The 27220-nt window shown below is 35.7% G+C and overlaps 2 protein-coding genes across 2 annotated transcripts in view; one reads left to right on the forward strand and one right to left on the reverse strand.

Moving 5' to 3' along the window:
• cndp1 (carnosine dipeptidase 1) overlaps positions 1 to 7809 on the reverse strand; it is a 24331-nt gene extending 16522 nt beyond the window's left edge. Inside the window, 4 exon segments of the mRNA NM_001310033.1 lie at positions 1 to 156; positions 2274 to 2417; positions 7606 to 7713; positions 7791 to 7809. The exon segment at positions 1 to 156 is cut by the window's left edge and continues 7 nt beyond it. Coding sequence (NP_001296962.1) covers positions 1 to 156; positions 2274 to 2417; positions 7606 to 7713 — 408 coding nt within the window. The 5' untranslated portion in view covers positions 7791 to 7809.
• Positions 1 to 27220, forward strand: part of ncoa7a (nuclear receptor coactivator 7a) — a 62493-nt gene that overhangs the window by 7076 nt on the left and 28197 nt on the right. The window lies entirely within an intron of this gene.

Raw genomic sequence — 27220 nt, forward strand, 5'->3', positions numbered from 1 at the left:
GTCGGTCAGCTCGTAGGGTTCAGTGCTCCACCCGTCCTCCATCTTGGCGGGCTGGACGTCCACGTGTCCGTACACACACACAGTGTGTTTGCTGGGGTCGTCACCAAACTGAGCCGTGACCACTTTAGGCAGATCGATGGAGCTGCCATTGGCCAGCTGAAGGAGACACACACACACACACACACAACACTGAGTACAGTAGTAAAACACACACAGACACACATCCAGAGTTGAGTGTAATGCGCTCCACAGTAACGGGTTACTGTAATCTGATTACATTTCTGAGGAAGGCGGTGATGTAACCAATGTCATTTTACATTAGTGTAATATGATCACAGTTTCTAGAGGTCAGTGTAATTGCGTTACTTACATCACAAATATAATATTTAAAAGAAAAAAAGCTTCTTTTAAATCACGTTTTCTGCTGCAGCGTCAGTTAATTAGCCTGTGCTTTTATATTGCTGGAGAACACTAGCTACCGTCTTTCGGATGAGACGTTAAAGCGAGGTCCCGACTCTCTGTGGTCGTTAAAAATCCCAGGATGTCCTTCTAAAAGAGTAGAGATTTAACCCCGGCATCCTGGCCGAATCTGCCCACTGGCCTCTGTCCATCATGGCCTCCTAACCATCCCCATATTCAATTGGCTTCATCACTCTGTCTCCTCTCCACCAATCAGCTGGTGTGCGGTCTGGCGCAAATTGGCTGCCGTCACGTCATCCAGGTGGATGCTGCACACTAGTGGTGGATGAGGAGATCCCCCCAATGTGTAAAGCGCTTTGAGTGCCCAGAAAAGTGCTATATAAGTGTAAGGAATTATTATTATTATTATAGCTGAAATAGCTGCTGTCGAGAGCGGCTGCTTCTTCAAGTGTAAATACAGACATTACTTTGATTTCATTGAGCTTATAAACTAAAATATTGTTGTGAAAGTCAGTCTATGTCCAGTCGAAAGAACTTTCCACTGCTTCTAATGCCGAGTTCAGACTGCATGATTTTCAAAGTAGTCGTGTCACAGATTGTTTTCACACTGCATGACTATCAGGGCTAGCGTTTTGTCGCTGTTTTGTTTATGCCGAGTTCAGACTGCGTGATTTTAGCCCCGGTGTTGACTCTCCGACAGGTTTTGAGAAATCGCCGACAAATGGCTGAAATCACAGGCAAATCGGTGCTCGTGCACAAGACTGACAATCACACAGTGTGAACTATCAAAGACGCCATCTGAGAGAATTGCCGATGAGTCGCCGATGCCTGTGAGATATTTGGCGTGCTGAACATCTGGAGCTGTCGGCGATTCACATCATGCTGTGTGAAATGAGTTCTGACTGAACATAACATCAGCGATCGCCTACAGCCAATGAGAGCGCAGCATTCACTAGTGTGTGTATCTGCAGGCCAGCGGGAGGCTGAGGGAGAAGTTAACAGCGCTCATTTCAGTTTATTTGGACTCAAGAAATGGAGGGAAAACTAGTGTAAATTTGACAGGAGCACTCGTGTCTGATTGGCGTTTCATACAGTAAGTTAAAAAGAAAGTTGAGGAGAAATTGCTGATTCCCTTCAAACCCAGGTGAGCACATATGTGCACTTTTTACCCCAATTAAAGGCTTCTGTCTTGTCATGTAGTTAATAACAAAATATATACTACGTGTTTTTGGCTGTGAGACGTAGTTTGAACGAAGTTGTCGACGATTCTTTCTATTGTAAACTTTCTATTGCTCACGCTCATTGAGCAAGCTCATACACAACACACAAATGAAATGAATGAGGAGGCTTGTGGACAGAACACAAACTCTATATCAAGTTGATTTTAGTTATATTATGCATATAAAGTTTATTTTCACAACAACAAAACTGTTGCTAGTGAAAATGGCGAGTGGCTAGTAATGCTGGAAACTGATCAGAACAGTTAATGTCTGTTGAATATGTCGAGCTGCTGTAATCAACACATTGTCATGTTTCTCAGTGGATATTAAATTACTGGAAGAGCTGCAGTTTATTTTGTATTTTTAATGGTATATTTTTGTTTAAAAAGTAACTTCAAAGTACAGTAATTTGTAATCTGATTACTTTTTACATTGTGTAACTAGTAATATAATCAGATTACAATTCTCCAGAAGTAATCAGTCATTTGTAATCGATTACTTTTTAAAGTACAGTAATTTACCCAACACTGCCACAACTGAGTACAGTCATAAAACAAACACACACTGAGTACAGTCATATCAGTAATACACTCTAGTTTCGTGTTATTTGTGAGTGTGTGCGCATTATCTGACCGTCTGCGTCCCGATATCGATCATCTCCACTTTTCCTCCAATGAGACGCAGTTTCTCTGCCGTCATGTCCATCATTCGGTGTAAATCTGCTCTCTTCGTAACATCACTGGAGTCGCTCTCCACAGCGATCCACTGCCTGAGTGTCTGAACACACACACACACACACACACACACAGAGGTAAACACAAGGGAAAACGTCACTCTTCTGTGTTTTAAACAGTTTTCTTCTCTAAGAATATCAGCATTCTTCAATCAAGCGTCATGTATGAGTTCAGATAGTTTTGCATTGAGTTATATTATTAGCTTGTGTTTATTTCTCTATTCTGATTTGTGTGCATGTTCCAAATGAAGTCTAAACTCTAAAGTCAAACTTAGATTTTAGTTTTCTGTTCTAGTTTATAGTGTAGTTTTAGAGTGGCTCAGTGGCTAGCACTGTGGCCTCACAGCAAGAAGGTTGCTGGTTTGAGTCACGTACTCACACAGACCAGACCACAGGTTGGGCGCCCCCTGCTGGCCCCACTAACACCACTTTTGGCAGCAACCTAGCTTTTCCATGTGGTCTCCCATCCAGGTACTGACCGGGCACAGCCCTGCTCAGCTTCAGTGGGTGAAGTGTTATCACATCTTAAACTCGAGCACCTTCAATACACCATCCGAGGCTCTACAAAAAAAGTTTTGTGAGGTTTGGCACCCTTTCCTATCCTTCACTGAATGCTCAGGGGTTGCTATATCCTAAGTGAGACTTTATCCTTAATTTCCTAATTTTTTTAATCTGTTTTTATTTATTTATTTATTTATTTATTTATTCATTCATTCAGTCAGTCATTCATTCATTCATTTATTCATTTATTCATTTATTAATTTATTTATTTATTCATTCATTCAGTCATTTATTTATTCATTCATTCATTCAGTCATTCATTAATTTATTTATTTATTTATTCATTCATTCATTCAGTCATTTATTTATTTATTTATTTATTCATTCATTCATTCAGTCATTCATTCATTCATTTATTCATTCATTCATTCATTCAATTATTAATTAATTTATTTATTTATTCATTCATTTATTTATTTATTCATTCAGTCATTTATATATTCATTCATTCATTCATTCATTTATTCATTTATTTTTTTATTCATTTATTTTTTTATTTATTCATTAATTCATTCAGTCATTCATTCATTCATTTATTAATTAATTTATTCATTCATTCATTTATTAATTAATTTATTTATTCATTCATTTATTTATTTATTCATTCAGTCATTTATTTATTTATTCATTCATTCAGTCATTCATTCATTTATTCATTTATTTATTTATTCATTTATTTATTTATTCATTTATTTATTTTTTTATTCATTCATTCAGTCATTTATTTATTTATTTATTTATTCATTCATTCATTCATTGTCATTCATTCATTCATTCATTCATTTATTTATTTATTTATTTATTTATTTATTCATTCATTAATTCACTCATTTATTCATTTATTCATTCATTCATTCATTCATTCATTCATTCATTCATTCATTTATTTATTTATTTATTTATTTATTTATTTATTTATTCATTCATTCATTTATTTTTCTCTTTCTCCCGTTTTCTTTATGGGGTGTGAGTATGTCTGTAGCTCTGTACCATGTTCATATGTTGTTCAATATGAGTGTTGTGGAAAATTTAAAGACTTTTGAAAAATCAATAAAAATATTTGAGTAGAAAAACGAAGAAAAAAATCGACGAAATTGTATTTTTGCTCATTTAATTAAGTTTAATTGACTACATTTATTTTTCCAATCATTTATTTATATCTTTTTGGATGCTGTTTGACTTTAGCTTTAGACTTTATAACAATATCAATCATTTAAAACAAGCTTTTTCTTCCTTTGTGTTGATCAAAACACAGATAATAATACCGGATTTAAACAACCTGAGGTGGAGTAAATGAATTGTTAGGTCTAAATGCCAGTTCTGCATGTAGTCTGTCACATTCAAACTCGAGAGCTGATGTCAGAAATCAAAAAATCAATGTTCTTGATCAGCAGCATGACGACAGCAGTGTCAGATAAACGGCAGATCTATCTGCAGATTAAACCATCAATAAATGAAGATGATTAGATGACTGGGCGAACATCAAAACAGGTCACAATAGGGGGAGCTATTATGCAAAACTCACTGTTATGCAGGTTTGAGTTTCAGCAGTGTGTGAATATCTCCTGCTTCTAATGGTAAAGATGAATGAATTGTGTTTGTTCTAATCAGACTTGATGAATGAAACACTTTGATTGACATTCTCCCTTTGTACGTGTCATCAGAGGGGGAAAGCCCCGCCCACTAGTGCTACTAGTTTTGAATTTGTCACTTTGGAGTATGCATAGGCATTTGTAGCTCCGCCCTCTTCTGAAAAGAGCACAATCTCATTTGAATTTAAAGCGACAGTCACCAAAACCCCACATTTAGGATCAAAACCTGAAAGGGTGAGTTTCAGAGAGCTGGAGAACATTATCTGTGTGCTAGTTTGAGCTGAGCTTCACTACACACTCTACAGACAGCAGAGTAAAAGGTTATACATTTATTCACATGTTAAGGAAGATAATACGTTATTATTCTCATGTTACTTGTTTCATCTGGTGTGTGCGCTTAGTTGTTTGTAATAATATAAAATTTTTGACCTCTTCACACTGAAAGTATTATGCTCATTTACAAACAAAGCATTTAGCTTTTCTGCATTACATGATGAATAGGACTCACCAAGTCAGGGATAAAGTACATCCAGCCGGTTGTTATCTCAGAATAAAGCCTGACGGGTTTTTCAGCGCTGTTGTACAAGACTTGGTTTATCTTGGTGATAATAACTATCCTTAATGTAACTTAGTTGACACACAAAGTATGATGAAAATTCGACTTAATTATTTAATGTTAATTAAAGCTGAATGTATGATTCGGGATGCAGAGACAATCAGAAATAGGTATAATGGGAATATTTAAGTTCATATTTTTTAACACAAAATGTCCCTAAATACACATACAAATATTTTTTAGTGATAACTCGATATAATTTGTGATATTTATCAAAATGGTTTCATTCAAGTTATTTAGAGATGTATTGACGTTATAAATGTTAAGTTTAATGGGTTGTTATCAGCTGATTTTCACATTTTTTTTATCTTAAAGCAGGGGTGTCCAAACTCGATCCTTTAAGGCCTGCATAGTTTACCTCCAACTTCCTCCAATACACCTGCTTGGAGCTCTAGTATAGAAAGAGCTTGATCAGCTGGTTCAGGTGTGTTTAATTGGGGTTGGAACTAAAATATGCAGGACACCGGCTCTCCAGGACTGAGATTAGACACCCCTGCCTTATAGCATACTTTGGTCTGTTTTTGCGCTAGATGAGTAAACACACTCACATTTAAAACAGTGCTACGGTATCACTTTTACAGATTGCACAAAACTAACTCTCAACAAAAGTTACAGGGATATTACTATTTTCTCAATAATCAAAAAGTTACTTTTAACTGAATTACTAAATGTAACTGACATTAGTTTTTTGAAAAGAGTCAACAATAATAAAAGTTATTTATTATTTATTATTCACTTTTACGTTCACTTTTCACTTCACATTTTGAAAGTGCTTACATCTGCTTACATAATGCACCCCCACCCCCACATTGATTACAGTGTCACTTTTAACTGAACTTCTAAATGTAACTTGACATTACTTTTTTGAAAAGAGTAACTGAGATATTTTCATCAATAATAAAAAGGTTACTTTACTAGTTACTTGAAAGTAATCTGATTACATAATGCATTCCCCCACACTGGTTACAGTGTCACTTTTAACTGATTTTCTCAAAGTAGCGGACATTAAATTGTACATTGTACATTTTTGACAATGTAGCTCAGATATTTTCTCCAATAAGAAAAGTTACTTTACTAGTTACTTTAAAGTAATCCGATTACATAATGCACCCCCACCCCCACATCTGTTACAGTGTCACTTTTAGCTTAACTACTAACTGACATTACTTTTTCGAAGAGTAACTGAGATATTTTTTCCAGTAATAAAAAAGTAACTTCACTAGTTACTTGAAAGTAATCTGATTACATAATGCACCCCCCCCCAACCACACACACACACACACACACACACACACACACACTGGTTACAGTATAACTTTTACACATCATAAAAAACAAAAGTTACTGACATTATTTTTTGTGGAATTTTTTTTAACATCAATAAAAAAGTTACTTTACTAGTTACTTTAAAGTAATCCGATTACATAATGCACCCCCACCCCCACATTGGTTAAAGCGTCACTTTTAACTGAATTTCTCAAAGTAACGGACATTACATTGTACATTTTTGACAATGTCGCTCAGATATTTTCTCCAATAAAAAAAGTTACTTTAAAGTAATCCGATTACATAATGCACCCCACCCCCACATCAGTTACAGTGTCACTTTTAGCTTAACTACTAACTGACATTACTTTTTCGAAGAGTAACAGATAAAAACTTGAAAGTAATCTGATTACATAATGCACCCCCCCCCCCACACACACACACACACTGGTTACAGTATAACTTTTACACATCATACAAAACAAAAGTTACTGACATTATTTTTTGTGGATTTTTTTTTACATCAATAAAAAGTTACTTTACTAGTTACTTTAAAGTAATCCAATTACATAATCCACCCCCACATTGGTTACAGTGTCACTTTTAACTGAACTACTAACTGACATTACTTTTTTGAAAAGTAACTGAGAATTTTTTTTTTACATCAATAAAAAAGTTACTAGTTACTTTAAAGTAATCTGAATACATAATGCACCCCCCTCACACACACTTAATGCAGTATCACTTTTACACTTCACATAAAACGAATGTAACTGACAATATTTTTTTTTGTGAAAAGAGTAACTCAAATATTTTCACTTATATAGATTACTTTAAGTAATCTGATTACATAATGCATTCCCTCACTCCCACATTGGTTACAGCATCACTTTTAACTGAATTTCTAAAAGTTACTGACATTACTTTTTTGACAATGTAGCTCAATGTACTAGTTACTTTAAAGTGTCTGATTACATCATGCACCCAACACACACACACACACACACACATATACTGGTTACAGTATACCTTTTACACATCATGCAAAACAAAAGTAACTTGACATTACTTTTTGTGAAAGGAGTAACTCAGATATTTTCTCCATCAATAAAAAGTTACTTTACCAGTTACTTAAAAGTAATCTAATCACTCAATACACGGGTTTCATAGAACAACAGTGTTAAAATCAGTAAATACCTCCACAAACTCGTCTTGGTGTGTGTTCACATACTGCGTCAGCTCCTCAAACCTGAAAGCAGACGCTCCGGTGCACAGCAGAAGACAAAACACACTAATGCTGATCATCTGTGGAGAAAAACACAGTAAAATATTAGCATCAGAAGCAGAAATTAATGCATGCACGAGCACATCAGCAAACTCACCTTCAGTCTGAGGAGTTTCAGCTCATTGAGGAGCCGCTGTTAAATAGTTTTCATCATAGGGAACCTCCCGTCGAGATAAAGGTCACCAAGGCTCCTTCACATGGAGAAAAACCGCTTATAGCTGCCAAAATGAGTTTCTGGCCGGCAAACACAATCCCTAAAGCAAGAGCCTCATGCTGAGTTCAGTATGGAAGCAGATCAGCTGCATTCCAGAGCTCACAGACTCGTGGACAAATGTGAACTCATTTATTTAAAAATATTTGTTTATTTTATTTAAAAATATTGTAAAAATTATTCTATAGTTATATAAAATATAAATTATTATTATTAAAAGTAATTTTGATTTAATTGTATTTATTTTTATTGCTTTTTTGTTTGACATAATTTTATTCAATTGATTTTTTATCATTTAATTTATGAATTTTTAGTAATGCAATTTAATACTGCAATTTACATTTTTTGACGTTTTTTTATTTTATTTTTAAAACCAAATCTAATTTTAATTGAATAGTTTTAGTTTATTGATACTTTATTTTTAATTGTTTTATTATATATTACTTTTATTATTTGTTTTAAATGTTTTAATTATTATTTAATTGTATTTTTCCTAATGCAGTTTTATTAAATTCTAATTCTAATAGCTATATTTTTTTGTTTTATTTCATTATTTATTTCCTGTTTGTTTTGTTCTATCAAAACTAAAAACAACTGCATTATTAATCAAGGCATACTTGATGAAATTAAGTTAATTTTAGCTTTTTTACATCACTAAACCTTTGAACGGCAGTGTAATAATGGTTTTTACAAACATACAAAGCAGCACGCCAGCACTGAAATATTCCTTAATCCTCAAATCATCACCTTATACAGATTTCTATAGGATCGTGTGACATGGAAGACTGGAGTAATGATGAAAAAATCAGCTTTACATCAGATAAATAAATTATATTTTTAAATATATTAACTTAGAAAAGATGTATTTTAAATTCCAATATTATTTATTATTTTTCCCTTTTTTATTTAGATTTATTTTTCTGCATTTTAATTTTTATTTTTGACCAAGTGAGAAAAAACATTGAGAAAAAATTCTAAATATTCTAAACTTGGCTCACAACACAAAACTTCTCACAAAAAAATGTATAATGAATGATTTCTAAATGCGAATAAGTTTTACTGAAACAGTGAGCAAGCTGTTCATGCTCTAATCACAGGGGGTCTAATTAATGAATCAGCAATGAGCTTTTCTTTAATTGTGTTGACAGCTTCAGTTCATTCACAGCTGGGGAAACATTTCCGCTCCTTTTTAACCCGTACATCCTCAACCAGCATGCTACTATGTTTCCAAAACCCAAAAACATACTTCATAATCACCAGCTTTCATAAGCATATGCAGTAAAACCATCCACATTAAACATACTGTAGTGTTTTAAACTATAATACTGTATGATGAAGTATATTACACTGTAAATATTAAACAATCTACAACTCTGTTAATAAATGCTCCAGCGAACTGTAGTATTAAATATATGATTAACTGTAATAAATACTGTAGTATGCTTTTGTGTTACTGTGGTGTTACCATAGCACCTGTAGAATCACCACAACAGATCAATTACTGAAGTTGTTGTGTTACCATAGCAACTGTAGAATCACCACAACAGATCAATTACTATAGTTGCTGTTGTTACCATAGCAACTGTAGTATCACCACACCAGATCAAATACTAAAGTTGTTGTGTTACCATAGCAACTGTAGAATCACCACACCAGATCAGTTACTGTAGTTGTTGTGTTACCATAGCGACTGTAGAATCACTGCACCAGATCAATTACTTTAGTTGTTGTGTTACCAAAGCAACTGTAGAATCACCACAACAGATTAATTACTGAAGTAGTTGTGTTACCATAGTTACTGTAGAATCACTACAACAGATTAATTACTATAGTTGTTGTTACCATATCGACTGTAGTATCACCACAACAGATCAGTTACTGTAGTTGTTACCATAGCGACTGTAGTATCACCACAACAGATCAGTTACTGTAGTTGTTACCATAGCGACTGTAGTATCACCACAACAGATCAGTTACTGTAGTTGTTACCATATCGACTGTAGTATCACCACAACAGATCAGTTACTGTAGTTGTTACCATAGCGACTGTAGTATCACCACAACAGATCAGTTACTGTAGTTGTTACCATAGCCACTGTAGAATCACCACAGCAGATTATTTGAAGTTGTTGATGGTATAAAGCACTACAGTTTTTACTTGTAAATGACTCTAGTATTTCTGTCTTCATATGTTCAGCTTGTGCTGTAATGAATTCCTCAGAGACTGAATGAGAGTGAATTGAGTGCTTCTGTAATTCTGACCTCTGAATTAGTCAGGAAGAGATTAACTTTATGATGACTGAGAGTAAATCTTTAAGAATCAAACCTCTGCAGAAAGTGTGGTTGTTTTTCAGCAAAGCCACTAGATGGAGCTCTAGATCATGTGATGTCAGGCTGGACTATGTACTGTTCAATCATCCACCATCCTGATTTTAATACTCTTTCTGCACTCTTATGATGCAACGAAGGCTCATCACCAAATCATTTTTCATTTATGTTTCTTATTAAGTTATGTGTTGTTATTATTATTGTCATATTTTAGTTACACACTACCTGGGATTTAGTTTTCATATCTGTGGCTGAAAACAACAGATTTAGAGACAGTTTTTCTTAAAATATCTGGCCTTTATGCTTAAGTTCTGGTGTGTTGCTGTAAAAATACGCAAAAGTCTTCAGAAATTTCCCTTTTTATCTTAAGAACTCACTAATTCCTGGAGGAGCCAAATGTCCCTACGAGTATAGCAACACCAGTAAATGTTGACCTTATGTGTTCATATTTTAATTTCCATCAGGAAAATTGCTGATAAATCAAACAGAATGAAGAATTTAGAACATGTGAAGTGCAGATTGTGTTGTGTTTAGGGACAGAGGGAGAGAATATACAGTCTCTACAGTAGAAACACATTGTGTGTGTGTGTGTGTGTGTGTGTGTGTGTGTGTGTGCGTGCGTGTGTGTGCGTGTGTGTGCGTGCGTGTGCTTGCGTGTGTGTGTGTGTGGGTGGGTGGGTGGGGGGGGGGGGGGGGGGGATGTGTACCTATGTGTGTGTGTGTTCAGACTGCAGAGGAAGCTGAGCTGATATTGGAGTGTGTGTAGACAGTGTTTTTGTGGTGTTTTAACCACACAGTTCATCAGTAGTTCCTCATGAAGGGAATCCTCATTTAACACATTTCCGATTTTTAACATGCTGAACCACGGATGCTTTTTCCTCTATACTGTGATGTTTTGTTTTTATAAAGTTTATTTCTATAGCACATTTCCCACACAGTGGCAGTTCAAAGTGCTTTACATAAACAGGAATAAATGAAAAGACAAGTGTATAAGAAAATAATAACATAATAAGATTAATAATATACTAATAATATTAACATAATAATAAGATGAAAACAGTGTGAAGACAGTTCTTCCATACTTCAGAACACCGGTGTATCATATTTTCTCACTTTACTCTGGGACTTGCCGATTCTGCTGATCACAAGTTCCATCAATTCCATCATCTCTATTGATTAAGTGGATATTTTACATTGTGTTCTAATATTTAGTCATATTTTTCCTTTCATTTTGTTATAATTATCAGCGAACTAACGTTTTACTTTAAGTTTACTTTATGAGAATGATGATATTGGTGTTATCTACCAGTCAGAAATTAGTTGGTTCCTTGAGTGGTGTGATATAAATAAGCTTAAAAATAAATACTAAGAAAACAGAAGAGATGGTATTTGACCCAAAGTGTATAGGTGACCATCGTCAAGTGGTTGTACATGACCATCCTATCACTCAGTCAGAGACCTATAAGTACTTGGGCGTTTACATCGACAGTTCTTTCACATGGAAAACACACATTGAGTGGGTTTGTTCTCGTTTACACCAGAGATTGTATTTTTTACGGAGGTTATGTCTTTTTTCTTTACTTGCCTTGTGCTGCTGTGCACAGAGCCTTGTTAGTTAGTGTGTTTGTTTATGTTGCCTGCTGCCTGCCTGTATTTATCATTCACCTGTTATTCGACTATGACTCTGGATTCCCTGTGTACAACTATTTGTCCCTGATTGTGATTATCAACCATTCTCTGTGTGGATCCGCACTCCCTGTTGTCAGCGTCTCCCCCTGTGACAGATTTTTACTTGAACAATTCATTATTCTTTATATTATCATTATGTTCAGTATGTTTGGAATAATTTTTCTCCATTATCTATGATCATCTCCACATCATATTCTTCATGCCATTGCATGTGCACAGATTGTTGAATGCAGTATAAATGCATTTGTTGGTTTGTCTGTCGTTCTGGAGGCTGCTTTGGTGTTTCTGTCTCATTAATTGTGTTTTATTATTACATTATTTACTTAATATATATCAATTTAGTGTTTTCTGCCAAACTTATTGATTTATATGTCGTAATTATGAGCTTTTATGAATTCTGACCTTGTATGTCATAACTGTGTCTTTTATTTTGTAATTGTGAATTTTGAGATTTTTATAATTTTCTTATAATTTAGACTGTTTGTCTTTAACTTGTAATCAACCTTTAATATCAAATTTATGATGTATTTTGGCTTGTCCTGGCTGGCCCAGTTCTGTGTGGAGTTTGCATGTTCTCGCCAGGTTGGCGTGGGTTTCCTCCGGGTGCTCCGGTTTTCCCCACAGTCCAAACACATGCGCTATAGGGGAATTGATCAACTACACTGGCCGTAGAGTGTGTGTGTGTGAATCAGTGTGTATGGGTGTTTCCCAGTACTGGGTTGCGGCTGGAAAGGCATCTGCTGCATAAATTATATGCTGGAATAGTTGTTGGTTCATTCCACTGTGGCGACCCTTGATGAACAAATAGAGTGAGCTGAAGGTGAATGAATGAATGAATATTGGCAGCATTTTAATCTGCCAATCTTGACTCAGTATCTTAACATTCTCATTATGATTTACACATCATATCCCATAATTATTTTCCCTGTACTGGGTTGCAGCTGGAAGGGCATCCGCAGCGTAAAACATGTGCTGGATAAGTTGGTGGTTCATTTCACTGTGGTGACCCCCTGATGAATAAAGGACTAAGCCTGAAAGAAAATAAATGAATGAATGCCATTTGCCCTTTTATCTCATTATTGTGACTTGTTATTATCTAATTTTAGTCTTTATCTAACAATTCTAGCTTTATCTCATAATTATGGCTTATATCACAGTTATAACTTCATCTCAAAATTGACTTCTCTTCTAATTTTCAGTTACATTTCTCTCATGATTTTGCCCAATTTGACATTTTATCTCATAATATTGATTTTATTTCATTTTTATCTTGTGATTCACTTCGCTCCTCATTTTAGCTTAGTTGTTTATTTATTATCTTTTGCCGTAAAGATGCCGTTTTATCTAATGACTCCTTATCTCGCAGTTTTGAATTTATCTCATAATTATAACTTTTTATCGCAGTTTTAAATTTATCTCATACAAATTAGAATTAATAATTAAGAATATAAAATTGTCATAATTTTGCCTTTTAATCTCACAGTCTTGTCTATTTCATAAATATACTTTTAATATCACAGTTTTTTTTCAGTTTTGACTATCATATTCATTAAAATTATTACATTTTCTCATAATAATGACTTTTTATCTCGCAGTCTTGACTTTATCTTATAATTATATCTTTTATCTCCCAGTCTTGACTATCTTATAATTTTACTTTTAATCTCAGTTTTTCTTCAGTTTTGACTATCATATTTATTAAAATTATTACATTTTCTCATAAGTATGACTTTTTATCTCACAGGCTTGACTTTATCTCATAATTATAACTTTTATCTCTCAGTCTTGACTTCATCTTATAATTTTGACTTTTTATCTCTCAGCCTTGACTTTATCTCATAATTATACTTTTAATCTCAGTTTATTTCTTCCGTTTTGACTATCATTGTCACATAACCAGCGATCACTCTCCAGAGATCGCTGGTTCTCACACGAACAATAGGACTACACTTCCGCTCTCTTCTGGACTACATATGGGCGGAAGTGTAGTCTCTGGGGAGCGATCGCTGGTTATGTGACAGTCATATTCATTAAAATTATTACATTATCTCAAAATTATGACTTTTAATCTCTCAGTCTTGACATTATCTCATAATTATGAATCTGTTTTGACTATATCATATTTATTATAATTATTACATTTTCACATAATTATGATTTTTTTATCTCTCAGTTTTGACAATCTCATAATTACGACTTTTAATCTCACAGTTTTTGTTAGTTTTGACTCTCATATTTATTATAATTATTACACTTTCTCATAATTACGACTTTTTATCTCTCAATCTTGACTTTATCTCATAATTATGACTTTTTATCTTGCAGTCTTGACCTTATTTCATAATTATGAATTCTTATCTCATAGTCTTCACTTTATCTCATAATTATGACTTTTTATCTTTCTTTCTTGACTTTATCTCATAATTATGACTTTTTATCTCATAGTCTTGACTTTATCTCATAATTATGACTTCAGTTTTAACTTTCCATAATTATTATAATTCTTACATTTTCTTATAATTATAACTTTTTTATCTCACATTCTTGCCTTTATCTAATAATTATGAATTTTTATCTCATAGTTTTAACGTAATCACATAATTAAAACTTTTTATCTCTCAGTCTTGGCTTTATCTCATAATTAAGTCATGTACAGAAACGCATGTAATGAAATTACAGTGCATTTGCATAATTATGAGAAGGTTTTTTTGTTTGCTACACTCATCTATGTATACTAGAAATTGCTCTTTGCTAGTGCAATCAGCGTGGAATGATTTTTTGATCACGTAATCAGTACAGCACGTCAGAATCCTGACCTTTCATTGGTGTGAATGTGCAGAAAGCCTGAATCCAGCTGATTACAGCAGTGTTTCAGCGCTGCGTCAGCTTTATAGCAGCGCTCTCTTGAACTTTACCTCAGCCCAATTTAACCAGGATTCAGCAGGAATCAGCCCTGCACCTGTAGATCAGGGTTACCAGATCACACAACTCAAAACGTGTCATTTCATGCCTAAAACACATATTTCACAGTCACTGTTATGCATCAGAGCATGACAAATACTGTTATCAGCACACATGTTACCAGCATTCTCACTCACCAGTGTTATTATTGACTGAACATGGTTATGTAAAGAATATTTGCAGACTGACCATTAAATTCCGAGTCAGTTTAAGTGGCTGTTAGTGTGCATTATTTTCTAATTATTAAACATGTGTAGCACTAGTTTCTTCCACACATCCTTCTGTTGTGTTCTGATGTGATTTCTGACTGTTGTAGCTGTGAAATAACTAGTGATATGGAGCTGTAATGCGCTCTAAACCTGCCGGAACTACTTTAGCTGTGCCTTTATCTGACAATAACCAAACACATTAGGGTGATCATCAGCCAATCAGAATCAAGCATTTAGCAGACCTGTAATATAATTGAAAATAAATGAAGAGTTCAAAAGCCGCTAAACGCCATTTTCTCCAGAAATGAGATAATGACATTGAGCGAATGCTTTAGTACACCGTCAACAAATAGATTTGCTTCTAATAGGGATGTAACAATATTGTAAATACCGTCTGTAATGAAGTTTACGGCCCTTTGGCCGCCGGGAAGAAGGAGGCAGAGAACCGACGGAGCTTTAAAATGATTTATTGATAATAATGACGGCAGCTCCTCACGGAGACTTCCATTTAAAATCAAAACAAACGGACGGCAGCTCCTCGCGGAGACTGCCGTCAAACTGAAAGCAAAAGTAAAATAACATGCCCGGGCCCGGTCCTCTCTCGGCCTCCTCTGCCATCGGTCCTCCTTTTATGGTCCAGAGCTCCTTCCGTGGGATCCGAGGCAGGTGCGCACCGCACGTGTATCCACTCACGCGGTGGCCTCACCCCGTTCCCACGGCTCTCGGCCACGCCCCCTCGCCACACCGTCATACCGCAATATTACTTTTTTTCAATATTACCGTAGGCGCATGACTCAAAACTCAAAAATAACTCAGGCGAATGAAGCAAACGGGAGGTAGCGGGAACTACAATTCCCATCAGCCCAGGCGTGGCCATCATCCTTTGTGGTCTGTTATCGCTACAGATCCAGTAATGTGGAAATGGAGTGTGCTGCTAGTAGCGGGGAAGAAAAAGAGCTGGAAATGATCGAACCTAAAGCGGGTTTTAAATCAGATGTGTGGAAGCATTTCGGTTTCTTTCTAAAAGATACGAGAAAGGAGGAAAGGTGACAGACAAAGACAAAAACAGTATGCAGGCACTGCCAGACTGTGGTGAAATATAAGTCGGGGAATACGACTAATAACAGTGATGGGGACTGCAGAACACAGCACACTGTTCAGATTGATGCAGACATTGACTTGTACCGCAAAGAGACCTCTATCTCACTCATGGCTTGTCCTCTCAAGTGGTGGAAAGACAATGCACAACGTTACCCACTGCTGTCAACCTTGGCTAAATCATATCTCTCTGTCCCAGAAACCTCAGTCCCAATTGAGAGGGGTTTATTCTGTTGCAGGGGACATGCCCAGACATCCCAGCTTTCACCAGATTATAGTTATATGATCATTTTCCTTAAAAAACCCATCTCTATCTGAGTGAGTGCGTAATTAAATGTTGAATGTGATGAGTTTTCAACAATACTAAATTTAAACTTTATTTTTTTATATATGGTTTAATATTTTTTTGTTATTAAAATTGAGAATTGAAGTTTCTGTTTCGAAGCTTACAGATAGATGGCTGATTTGTATGTCATTGATATGTTCAGTGCTAAGGTAAATAAACACTTTTGGCACTTTTTTCGAGTGTTTTCATTAGTTTTGTTTTTCCTGTAAATTATTCAATAAATACCGTACCGTGAAATTCTGATACCTTTACATCCCTAGCTTCTAATCATTCACATCGCAGCGTCAGCGCATTCAGAAATAACAGTTTGTTGGCAAAAGCCACTAAACACCACTTGCCTTTGACAGCAAAAGACGCTATATCCCGAGAACCGAATCATATGTGTTCAATGTAGCAGCGCACTGATACGCCAGCTTTATGAGGAGGCTGATTTATTCCTCTTCAGATTTTAAAAGACAGTTTGATGAACTGGATGAGGCTGTCTGACTGTCAGTGAATGGCAAATGAAAACGTCTCTTACCTCAAAACTGCATTATAAGAAGAAGAAAACACACTGTACAGTTGGTAGTGTAGCATGCATTCATAACAATTGTTTCCGCAGTGACGCTACTTTGAATGAGTCTGATTTAGGCTGCTTTCACACCTGTGAATGGATTCAGTTGTTCCGAAACAGAGATTACAAATGTTACATTGTTGCTCTTTGCTCTTGCACTCAAAAAAAAAAAAAATTTGTTGAATGAACATGATTTAATCGTGGCACCCTTTATGCATCTAATCCAATCAAGTAAACCTGAACTGCTTTGAACATGTTGTATGAACACAAAGCACATTTGTAGATAAAACATGGTTTCAATATGTCAGTCTAACTTCTTTGCAACTAATTGACTCAAAATGTTTGTATTGTGTTATTCTAATTAAAATGATTCTAATTTACTCAATGTAACACTAAAGCTTTACTTTAACAAAATTATGCCTTGTTAAATCAGCTAGTAAATTTCTTGTTCAATATTGTTGTTTAAATTCATTCATTCATTTTCTTGTCGGCTTAGTCCCTTTATGAATCCGGGGTCGCCACAGCGGAATGAACCGCCAACTTATCCAGCAAGTTATTTACGCAGGGGATGCCCTTCCTGCCGCAACCCATCGCTGGGAAACATTCACACTCACACTCATACACTACGGACAATTTAGCCTACCCAATTCACCTGTACCGCATGTGTTTGGACTGTGGGGGAAACCGGAGCACCTGGAGGAAACCCACGGCAAAACATACAAACTCCACACAGAAACGCCAACTGAGCCGAGGTTCAATTGGTTTTTTACCAGTTGAGTTTAAACAGCTTTCTTCACTTTGGTACTCCTATTCAAAATGTAAAAGTATAAAATGTATAGGAAACATATAGCCAACCACATAACATGCATAACCTTCAAGCTCTTGGGAAAACCAATTCCCAAACTGTGCCGAAAACACGCGGTGATACTTCTTCTTGTTGTTTTAGTATGGTGACATCCAAACGCACTACCGCCACCTACTGATATGCGCGAAATGACTCTCCAGAGTGAGAGTTGTTGATTTGAAGCGTCTCAGTCTCATTGAATCAACATGTTCTGATCAAATTCATTTGATTATTTCTTGATTCAGTTTCAAATAACATGAATTAATCATTTAACATACGTAAACTTGATTTGTTCTTTTCAATCTGACAAATTTTTATTTTGTAAATCCAATACATGCCTAGTTGATTTTTTTGAGTGTGGAGCGGTTTGCTTTCACACTTTCACAAGTCGGACCAAAAGAGCTAAAACAAGTCACGTGTGAGTAAACTCTCCTCACATTGGTCAGAGTGTCAGGGTGCGCGTGCGATATGTCTGAGGAGAGACGATGCCTATAGATGCCTATTTGAGGACCGGGAGGGAGACGCGAGATTATCGGGAGATCATCACTCATTTGCGGGCATCCGGAGACTCGCGAAACTTCCCGCCCTACTCATAATTCTCTCTTCATATAGCCGTATGCCTATAAAACACTGTGATATAACCGCGCTCGGATCGGATCACTTTCTCACTGCAATCAAACCACTCCAGGGTTCCTTTCAATCGAGCCGAGACCACCTCATTCAAGCGATCTCGGAGCGATTACTTTGGCGCGGAACAGAGCACGATTGCCCTGTTCACATATGCCAAACGAACCGCGCTAACTGGGCAAACGAGACACGTTCCCAAACAAAAGTGTAGGTGTGAAAGCACCCTTACTATACATTAAACAGCAGCTGGATTTCACGAAAGACAGAGTTAAGATGCCGTTCTTTTATCCCACGTGGATACTCTGAGGATAAACAAGAGATCAAGACCTTGAGCATGGTGAGAATAAATGAATGAATGAATGACAGCTTCTACAATTGTCTGAGAGGCGTCCTCTGTTTTGCCCAGTAGGCCTACCTTGTGTGTTTTTTTTTTTTTTTTGCTAATGTAAGCTATTTTGGGTGAAGCAGTGGCGCAGTAGGTAGTGCTGTCACCTCACAGCAAGAAGGTCGCTGGGTCAAGCCTCGGCTGGGTCAGTTGGCGTTTCTGTGTGGAGTTTGCATGTTCTCCCTGCGTTCGCGTGGGTTTCCTCCGGGTGCTATGATTTCCCCCACAGTCCAAACACATGCGGTACAGGTGAATTGGGTAGGCTAAATTGTCCGTAGTGTATGAGTGTGAGTGTGAGTGTGTGTGTGGATGTTTCCCAGAGATGGGTTGCGGCTGGAAGGGCATCCGCTACGTAAAAACTTGCTGGATAAGTTGGCGGTTCATTCCCCTGTGGCGACCCTGGATTAATAAAGGGACTAAGCCGATAAGAAAATGAATGAATGAATGAATGTTAGCTATTTTATAAAAGATAAATATCATGTATAAAAGTAAACATTATTTATATCACTCCTTATTACCTATAAGTCTGATAAGCTTTTTATATTAGTTTTATATTAATGGAGTGAAGATACAAGATGTGCAGCACCTGAAACTACGGATACTGGAAGCCTGTGCTGGCATTTCTCCTGCGGTGTTGCTATCAGTGTGTGAAGAGCGGAAGAAGAGGCTTGCATTGACAATCCAACACAATGGGCAGAACATTGAACACATGTTATAAGTGGTCAGACACTTGTAAATAACTCATGACAGAATCAAGTTACGTTAAAACCAAGCACGCCATTGTTTTTCTTGTGAAATTCCCAATAAGTTTGTTGTGTCACATGACCCTCGTCCTATTGAAAAAAACAAAAGTTGGATCCAAGATGGCCGACTTTAAAATGGCCACTATGGTCAGCACCCATCTTGAAAAGTTTGCCTCCTCACATATACTAACATGCCACAAACAGAACAATAATATCACCAACCATCCCATTTTATTAAGGGGTCTCCATATAAATCAAGTGGTGCTCGCTGCAGAGCCATTTGAGGAGAGCTGAGCTCCAGCGAGGGGGAGCTTGAGCTTGAGCTCCACCTTTTTTGCACTTCTTTTACGAGTGATGTCACTGGGGGTAGGGTTAGGGGTGGGGTTGGTGTACGCATTAAAACAGCTTACAGGAGGAGGAGCGACAGCTCATGCTCCCCCTCGCTGGAGCTCAGCTCTCCTTAAATGGCTCTGCAGCGAGCACCCTCTCATATAAATGGCCCACCCTGTATTTGTATAGCGCTTCTCACAATCATTACTATGACTAAAAGTGCAGATTGTTGCATTACAATCGAATATTGCACATTGATGCATTGCATATCAATACAAGTTGAATTGAGTGTGAGAAAATGCATGTGTGTTTTTAGGTCATGCATTGCAGAAAAAAGGTAAAGTGCATGGTGGTTTACTGTGGAAACGGATGCTGGTGTCAGAAAATGAGGTCAGTAAACCCCGTGGAGATCTGGAAACAGTGTGGGTTTCTGAAGCACACCTTTCCCAGGTAAAACCCATCACACTTTCTTACTCAGAGAACATGTTTTGTTTCTGGTCCACATATCTAAACATTCTGAAATCAAGAAGCATTTCCTAGACAAGCACAAATGTTTGAGGAAATCATGAGTCAAAATGAAGTGAGTTTTTGATTAAAACAAGCAAAGTAATCTGCCAATGCAGAATAATCTGATGTCAAAGTGAATACACGATTATTCTGTGTCCCCCACTGGCAGATTATTTAGCTTGTTTTAATCAAAAACTCACTTTAGTTTGAGTCATGATTTCTGAAAACAGCACTATATTTCATGCTTGTTCTTAAAATGCTTCTTGATTTAGGAGTTTTTAGATATATGTGCTGGAAACGAGACTGAAACTCTGAGTCAGAAGTATTTTGTTGCAGCTGATATTGTATAATCCTCCATTGGATTTATAAATGATTGAGTGAACACTAGAGAGGGTACGTGATGAACGCAGTGCACACTTCACACAGACGGCACAGTCTGACCTGTTAACCTTTAACTCTGAGACAGACACACACATGCAGCGATGGAAAGAGCACTGTAAAACATCAGTGCTGGAGTAATGCAAGTAACAAGTGTAATGCGTCATAGTATGACTGTCCTTAGTAGTCGGTAAAGCAATGCATTCAATTACAAATTAAGTAATAATAAATGCAATGCAAGTTTCTCTTCTTTTAATTCACTTTTAAAAAATGAACATATTCAGCGCTGATTATTCTACTCAGCCAATCAAATAGTAATGCCTGCAAGGAAAACAGTGCGGTAAACGTACAGATGCAGCACTGAACATGCTCTCAGTCTCAAGTAAAAGTAAAATGACACCATTTTTAGGAAAACTACACAATTACAGTCATTTGAGTGTTTGTATTTTGTTAATGTACACCAAACACCTGGGACAACACAGCGTTTAATGCTTATTCTGCACACACAATATGGATTTACGTTGTAGTAAATTCCTGAACAATTAATGTAATAATAATAATTACATTTATTCTAGTTAGTTATATTAATTTATTCTAGTTGGACATCTTGTAAAATGCAATTTATTCTTGCAAGAAAATAAATACAATTAGGTTAAAGTAATAGTGTTACGACGGGGAGTAACACCAACAACTGAAGTAAGATCCAATATGCAGGTGTATTCACAGTCAGGCAAGCAGTGGTCAATGCGGGTGCAAACAGGTGTGTGAGGACAATCCAGAATCATGGTCAATATAACAAGCAAGAGGTCGGAAGGCAGGCGGCAGACAAAGATAACTAAATAAACAAGGCTAGGTTCAAAACACAGGAAAACAAGACAAGGAACACGGTTGTAATGCTATACAGTGAACAAGACTCTGCAAACTGAAGGGGTGAATGTGTGGCTTAAATAGTGTGTGTTAATCAGTCTCTGAGAGTCCTCAAGTGTGCGAATGTAATCAGTCTAGATGAGGAAGCATGTGTGAGTGTGACCGGAGTGCATGTATGAATATGTAGTCCAGAAATTGCAGATTTGTAGTCCATGGTTATTGTAATGTGCAAACCAGTGATCTTATGGGAAATGATCGCTGGTAATCGTGACAAATAGGGTGTCACGCTGGCGCAGTGGGTCGAACGATTGCCTCACAGCAAGAATGTTGCTGGGTCAGTGTGCATTTCTGTTTGGAGTTTGCATGTTCACCCCATGTTGGCGTGGGTTTTCTTTGGGTGCTCCGGTTTCCCGCACAGTCCAAACACATGCGCTATAGGGGAACTGATCAACTACACTGGCTGTAGTGCATGAGTGTGGATGCAAGAGTTTATGGGTGTTTCCCAGTGTTGGGTTGTAGCTGGAAGGGCATCCACTGTTTAAAACATTTGCTGGATAAGTTGGCAGTTCATTCCACTGTGGCGATCCCTGATGAATAAACGCACTAAACCGAAAAGAAAATGAATTTAATTAATTTAATTTAATTTAGGCGGTTCATTCCGCTGTGGCGACCCCAGATTGGTGGAGGTCTTCTTTTTCTTTTTCTAAGCCGAAAAGAAAATGAATGAATGAATAATTTTAATTTAATTTAATTTAATTTTTAAGTATTTAATTATCCTAAAATACATTTTTGTGAAATAAAAGCTTTACTTTCAAACTTTAATTCTTGTTTAAATACTGAAAATAAATTATGTTTCTTCAAATAAAGAAGATGCGAGTTATATTATATTAAATACATGGGAAATTGTGAGATATTAATAACAATTAAAATTGCTGTTTTTGAGTTGGATATATCGTAAAATGTTATATAGTCCTGCAAAAAACGAAATAAAACTAATTATCATAACATATTTTGTCGAATATAGATTACATAAAAAACGCATTTTTCATTAATTCGTTTACTGTCGTTGCTTTTCCGGGGCCGGGTCGCGGGAGCAGTCTTAGAAGAGAACCCCAGACACTTCCTCCAGCTCTTTCGGGGGGATCCCGAGGCATTCCCAAGCCAGCCAAGAGACATAGTCCCTCCAGCGTGTCCTGGGTCTTCCCTGAGGCCTGTTCCCGGTGGGACATGCCTGGAACATCTCCCTAGGTAGGCGTCCAGGAGGCATCCAAAACAGATGCCAGAGCCACCTCAGCTGACTTCTCTCAATGTGGAGGAGCAGCGGCTCTACTGTGAGCTCCTCCCGGGTGTCAGAGCTCCTCACCCTGTCCATAAGAGTGCACCCTGCGAAGGAAACTCATTTCAGCTGCTCGTCTCCGAGATCTTGTCCTTTCAGCCATGACCCAAAGCTCATGACCATAGGTGAAAGTAGGAACTTAAATTGACCGGTAAATCGAGAGCTTTGCCTTTCGGCTCAGCTCCTTCTTTACCAAAACAGACCGGTACATCCACCGCATTACTGCTGCACCAATCCACCTGTCAATCTCACGCTCCATCCTTCCCTCACTCATAAACAAAACCCCAAGATACTTGAACTCCTCCACCTGGGGTAAGAACTTTCCTCCAACCTGGAGATGACAAACCAATTTTTCCGGTGGAGCACCCTGGCCTCGCACTAGGAGGTGCTGATTCTCGCGTCACACTCTAACCTCCCCAGTGCATGCTGAAGATCCACATTCAATGAAGCCAACAGAACAACATCATCTGCGAATAACAGAGATGAAATCCTGTGGTCCCTGAACCGGACCCCCTCCAGCCCAAGGCTGCGCTTTGAAATTCTGTCCATAAAAATGATGAACAGAACCAGTGACAAAGGGCCGCCCTGCCGGAGCCCAACATGACCTGGAAACAAGTCTGACTTATTGCCGGCAATGCGGCAATTGCATCTATAAATCCAGCACATTCTTATTAATGTTTTAGGAAAAAATAAAATAAAATAAATATGAATATATAATATTAATAATAATAATAATTAATAAATATAATAGTAATTAATATTGATGTGACACTGAATACTTTGAGTAATGATGCTGAAATCCTTAATCTTTGAATGCATTTATAAATAACACTACAGTATATTCACACTGAAAACATGTATTTGAATTTGTAATAATATTACACATTTATTCGTGTATTTTAGGCTGAATGAATGGAGACTTTATTTCTCTTTGCAGTGTGTGACCCATATGAGCGCATCACTACAGTATTAAGCATATATACAGTACAGTAATTCAGTTATTAGTTGTGTTTAACAGTTTTAGGTAAGCACTTTTGCTCATAATTTCTGCAGTGGTGAAAGTGGTTTTCTTTTGTCTGTTAAAAGGAAGCTACTGTAGGCTCACAATGACGTTAAGGTGGAAAACCGCAGATCTGGAGGCCCTTATAAAGTAGGTCAGTCAGCAATGTAGATATTTTTTCCCATAATTCGAAGTATTTTTTAAAATGTTTAGAATAAATCCAGATTAAATATTTAGAACTGAAATGCATATTTTATTAATAAAATGCAAAGACTTAATTATTTATTTTAATTATTAAATTAAACACATGTATAAAATAATTAGTAGTATTAAACTAATACAAGTTTGAACAGAGAGACCACATCAAAGCGAGCCTCATTCTCTCCATAATATCATCATAATTACATATAATGTAATTATATATTTATAATATCATATTTCAAATATTTAGAAAAAACTAGACAGATTTAGAATTAAATTTAAACATATTAAAAAATAATAACAATTTGTAGTATTAAACTAAAACCGAACAAATTCTTCCCTAATTCAATGTATTTTTAGATGTTTAGAATAAAACAAGGTTAAATATATGAAAATAAAATACAAATTAAGTGAATATAGTGCAAAAATAAAATAAAATTAAGTTGTTTAGAATAAAACTAGTTCAAATAAATAAAAATAAGATGCATGTTAAATTAAAAAATGCAAAAATTGACTAAATTAAATTAATGAATATATCAAATATATGAACATAAATATCCATGATAAATTAATAAAATACAAAATGTAATTAAATTGTTTAGAATAAAACTAGATATAATATATGAAAATAAAAATGTATATTAAATACATTTAGAATAAAGCTAGATGAAATATCTTTGTAAAAAGTACATATTTAATTAAAAATAATTGCAAGAAAATTACATTCAATTGTTTATAATACAACTAGAGAAAAATATTAGAACAAAATGCACGTTGAATTAATAAAATGCAAAAATATAATTAAATTTAATAATTCAAGCTATTAAATATATGAACATAAATGTGCATATTAAATTAATAAAATAAAAAATGTAATTCTATTGTTTAGAATAAAACAAGATCAAATATATGAAAATTAAATGTATATTAATTTAATTAAATTGTTTAAAATAAAGCTAGATGAAATATAGTTAAATAAGTCATATTTAATTATTAAAATACAAAGAAAATTAATCAAATTAAATTGTTTAGAATAAAACTAGATCCAATATATTAAAATTAAACGTATATTAATAAATTACATTGTTTAGAGCTTTACATTGTAAAGCTAGACAAAATATATTTGTAAAAAATGTATATTTAATAAAAAAATTGCAAGAAAATTCAGTTTGATTGTTTATTATAAAACTAGATAAAATATTAGAATAAAATGCATGTTAAATTAATAAATTGCAAAAATTTAAATAAATTAAATAAAATAATTAAAACTATTAAATATATGAACATAATAAATATGCATATTAAATTAATAAAATGCAAAAATATTAATTTAATTGTTTAGAATAAAACTAGATCAAATATATGAAAATAAAATGGATATTAATTTAATCAAATAGTTTAGAATAAAGTTATATGAAATATAGTTAAATAAAAGTCATATTTAATTATTATAGTGCAAAACATATATATTTAATTAAATTGTTTAGAATAAAACTAGATCAAATGTATGAGAATAAAATGCATATTAAATTTATAAAATGCAAAAATTTAATTAAATTGCTCAGAATAAAACTAGATCAGATGTATGAAAATAATTGACACACTTTCGTAAAGGTGAAAGAGCTCAGATCTCCAGGCCGTTATAAAGTAGGTCAGAGAACAAGTCCATCTTCATTACTCATTACAGCACACACACAACAGTTTTAGTGTATTTCAGCACATTAAAATCACGTCACCTCAGGCTTTTACAGTCAGAAAGTGCAGCTAAATTCTGCTTCTGATTGACTAACTGCTGCAATCCTGCATTTTACTATAGTACACACTCAGCAGATGCAGGATTACATTACTACTGTCTGTACGTCAACCTTCAGGTCATGAAACGCATATAAAAAAGCCTGTATATCTATATTTAGGTGAAGACAAGATTACGTGTCCTCCTGGGAGACTTTTATTATATTTCATAAATTTGTATTACAATCAAATGAATTTGATGCACACAAACCTGATATATTAATGACTCTTACATTAGAAATGATCCATTCAATATCAGTAAAATATTAATTTGATCAAACAAAATGCACTTGAAATTACTTAAAAATTCATTGAAAAAATAAGATCAAAGCCCATATAGATCCCAGTTGAAGGAACACAGATAATATCTGCTCTTCTAGTTGCTGATCTGGTGTCAGAAGTGTCTCTATGAAAGGTGAAGGCCTCTAGATTTTGCTGATTTGAGCTCAATAAATCTGATCATGTCTTGATGTTGACTGATTTGATGAGGACAGTGCGCTCTGACTCTGCTCAGACTAAAGTGTCATCACTGAACAGAAATAATGTCCAGTATAGAATATAAAGTCCTGCTGCAGTGGAGACAGAATGAATATTGTGTCTGACTCCATCATGAGCTTGGAGGACTGCATCCATACATCTCTGACATGACTCACATCACTGATTAATAAAGTCATCTGGAATGAAGAAGAAAGCTTCAGCAGGATCCCAGAGTTCATCAAGAGTCTTTGTGTTCAACACCTCCTTTTTCATCAGCTCAATAATGTTGATGTCTGGTGACTGGGCTGGCCATTCCTGGAGCACTCTCTGCTTTCAGGAGCTTTGATGTGGAGGCTGAAGTATGAGCAGGAGCGCTATCCTGCTGGAGAATTGTCCCTCTCCTGTGGTTTGTAATGTAATGGGCAGCACAGATGTCTTGATACCTCTGGCTGTTGATCTCTCGCACGCCCCCACACTGAATGAACCCAAACCATGATGTCTCCTTCACCAAACTTGACTGATTTCTGTGACAATCTTGGTCCATGCTGGATCCAGTAGGTCTTCTGCAGTATTGGTGATGATGCAGATCAGCAGATGATCCAGCAGAGAAATCCACCTTCTGACACTTTCACACATCATCAACTAG

Source organism: Danio rerio, chromosome 16 (genome assembly GCF_049306965.1).
Source record: "Danio rerio strain Tuebingen ecotype United States chromosome 16, GRCz12tu, whole genome shotgun sequence".
In the NCBI taxonomy this organism is placed as follows: domain Eukaryota; kingdom Metazoa; phylum Chordata; class Actinopteri; order Cypriniformes; family Danionidae; genus Danio; species Danio rerio.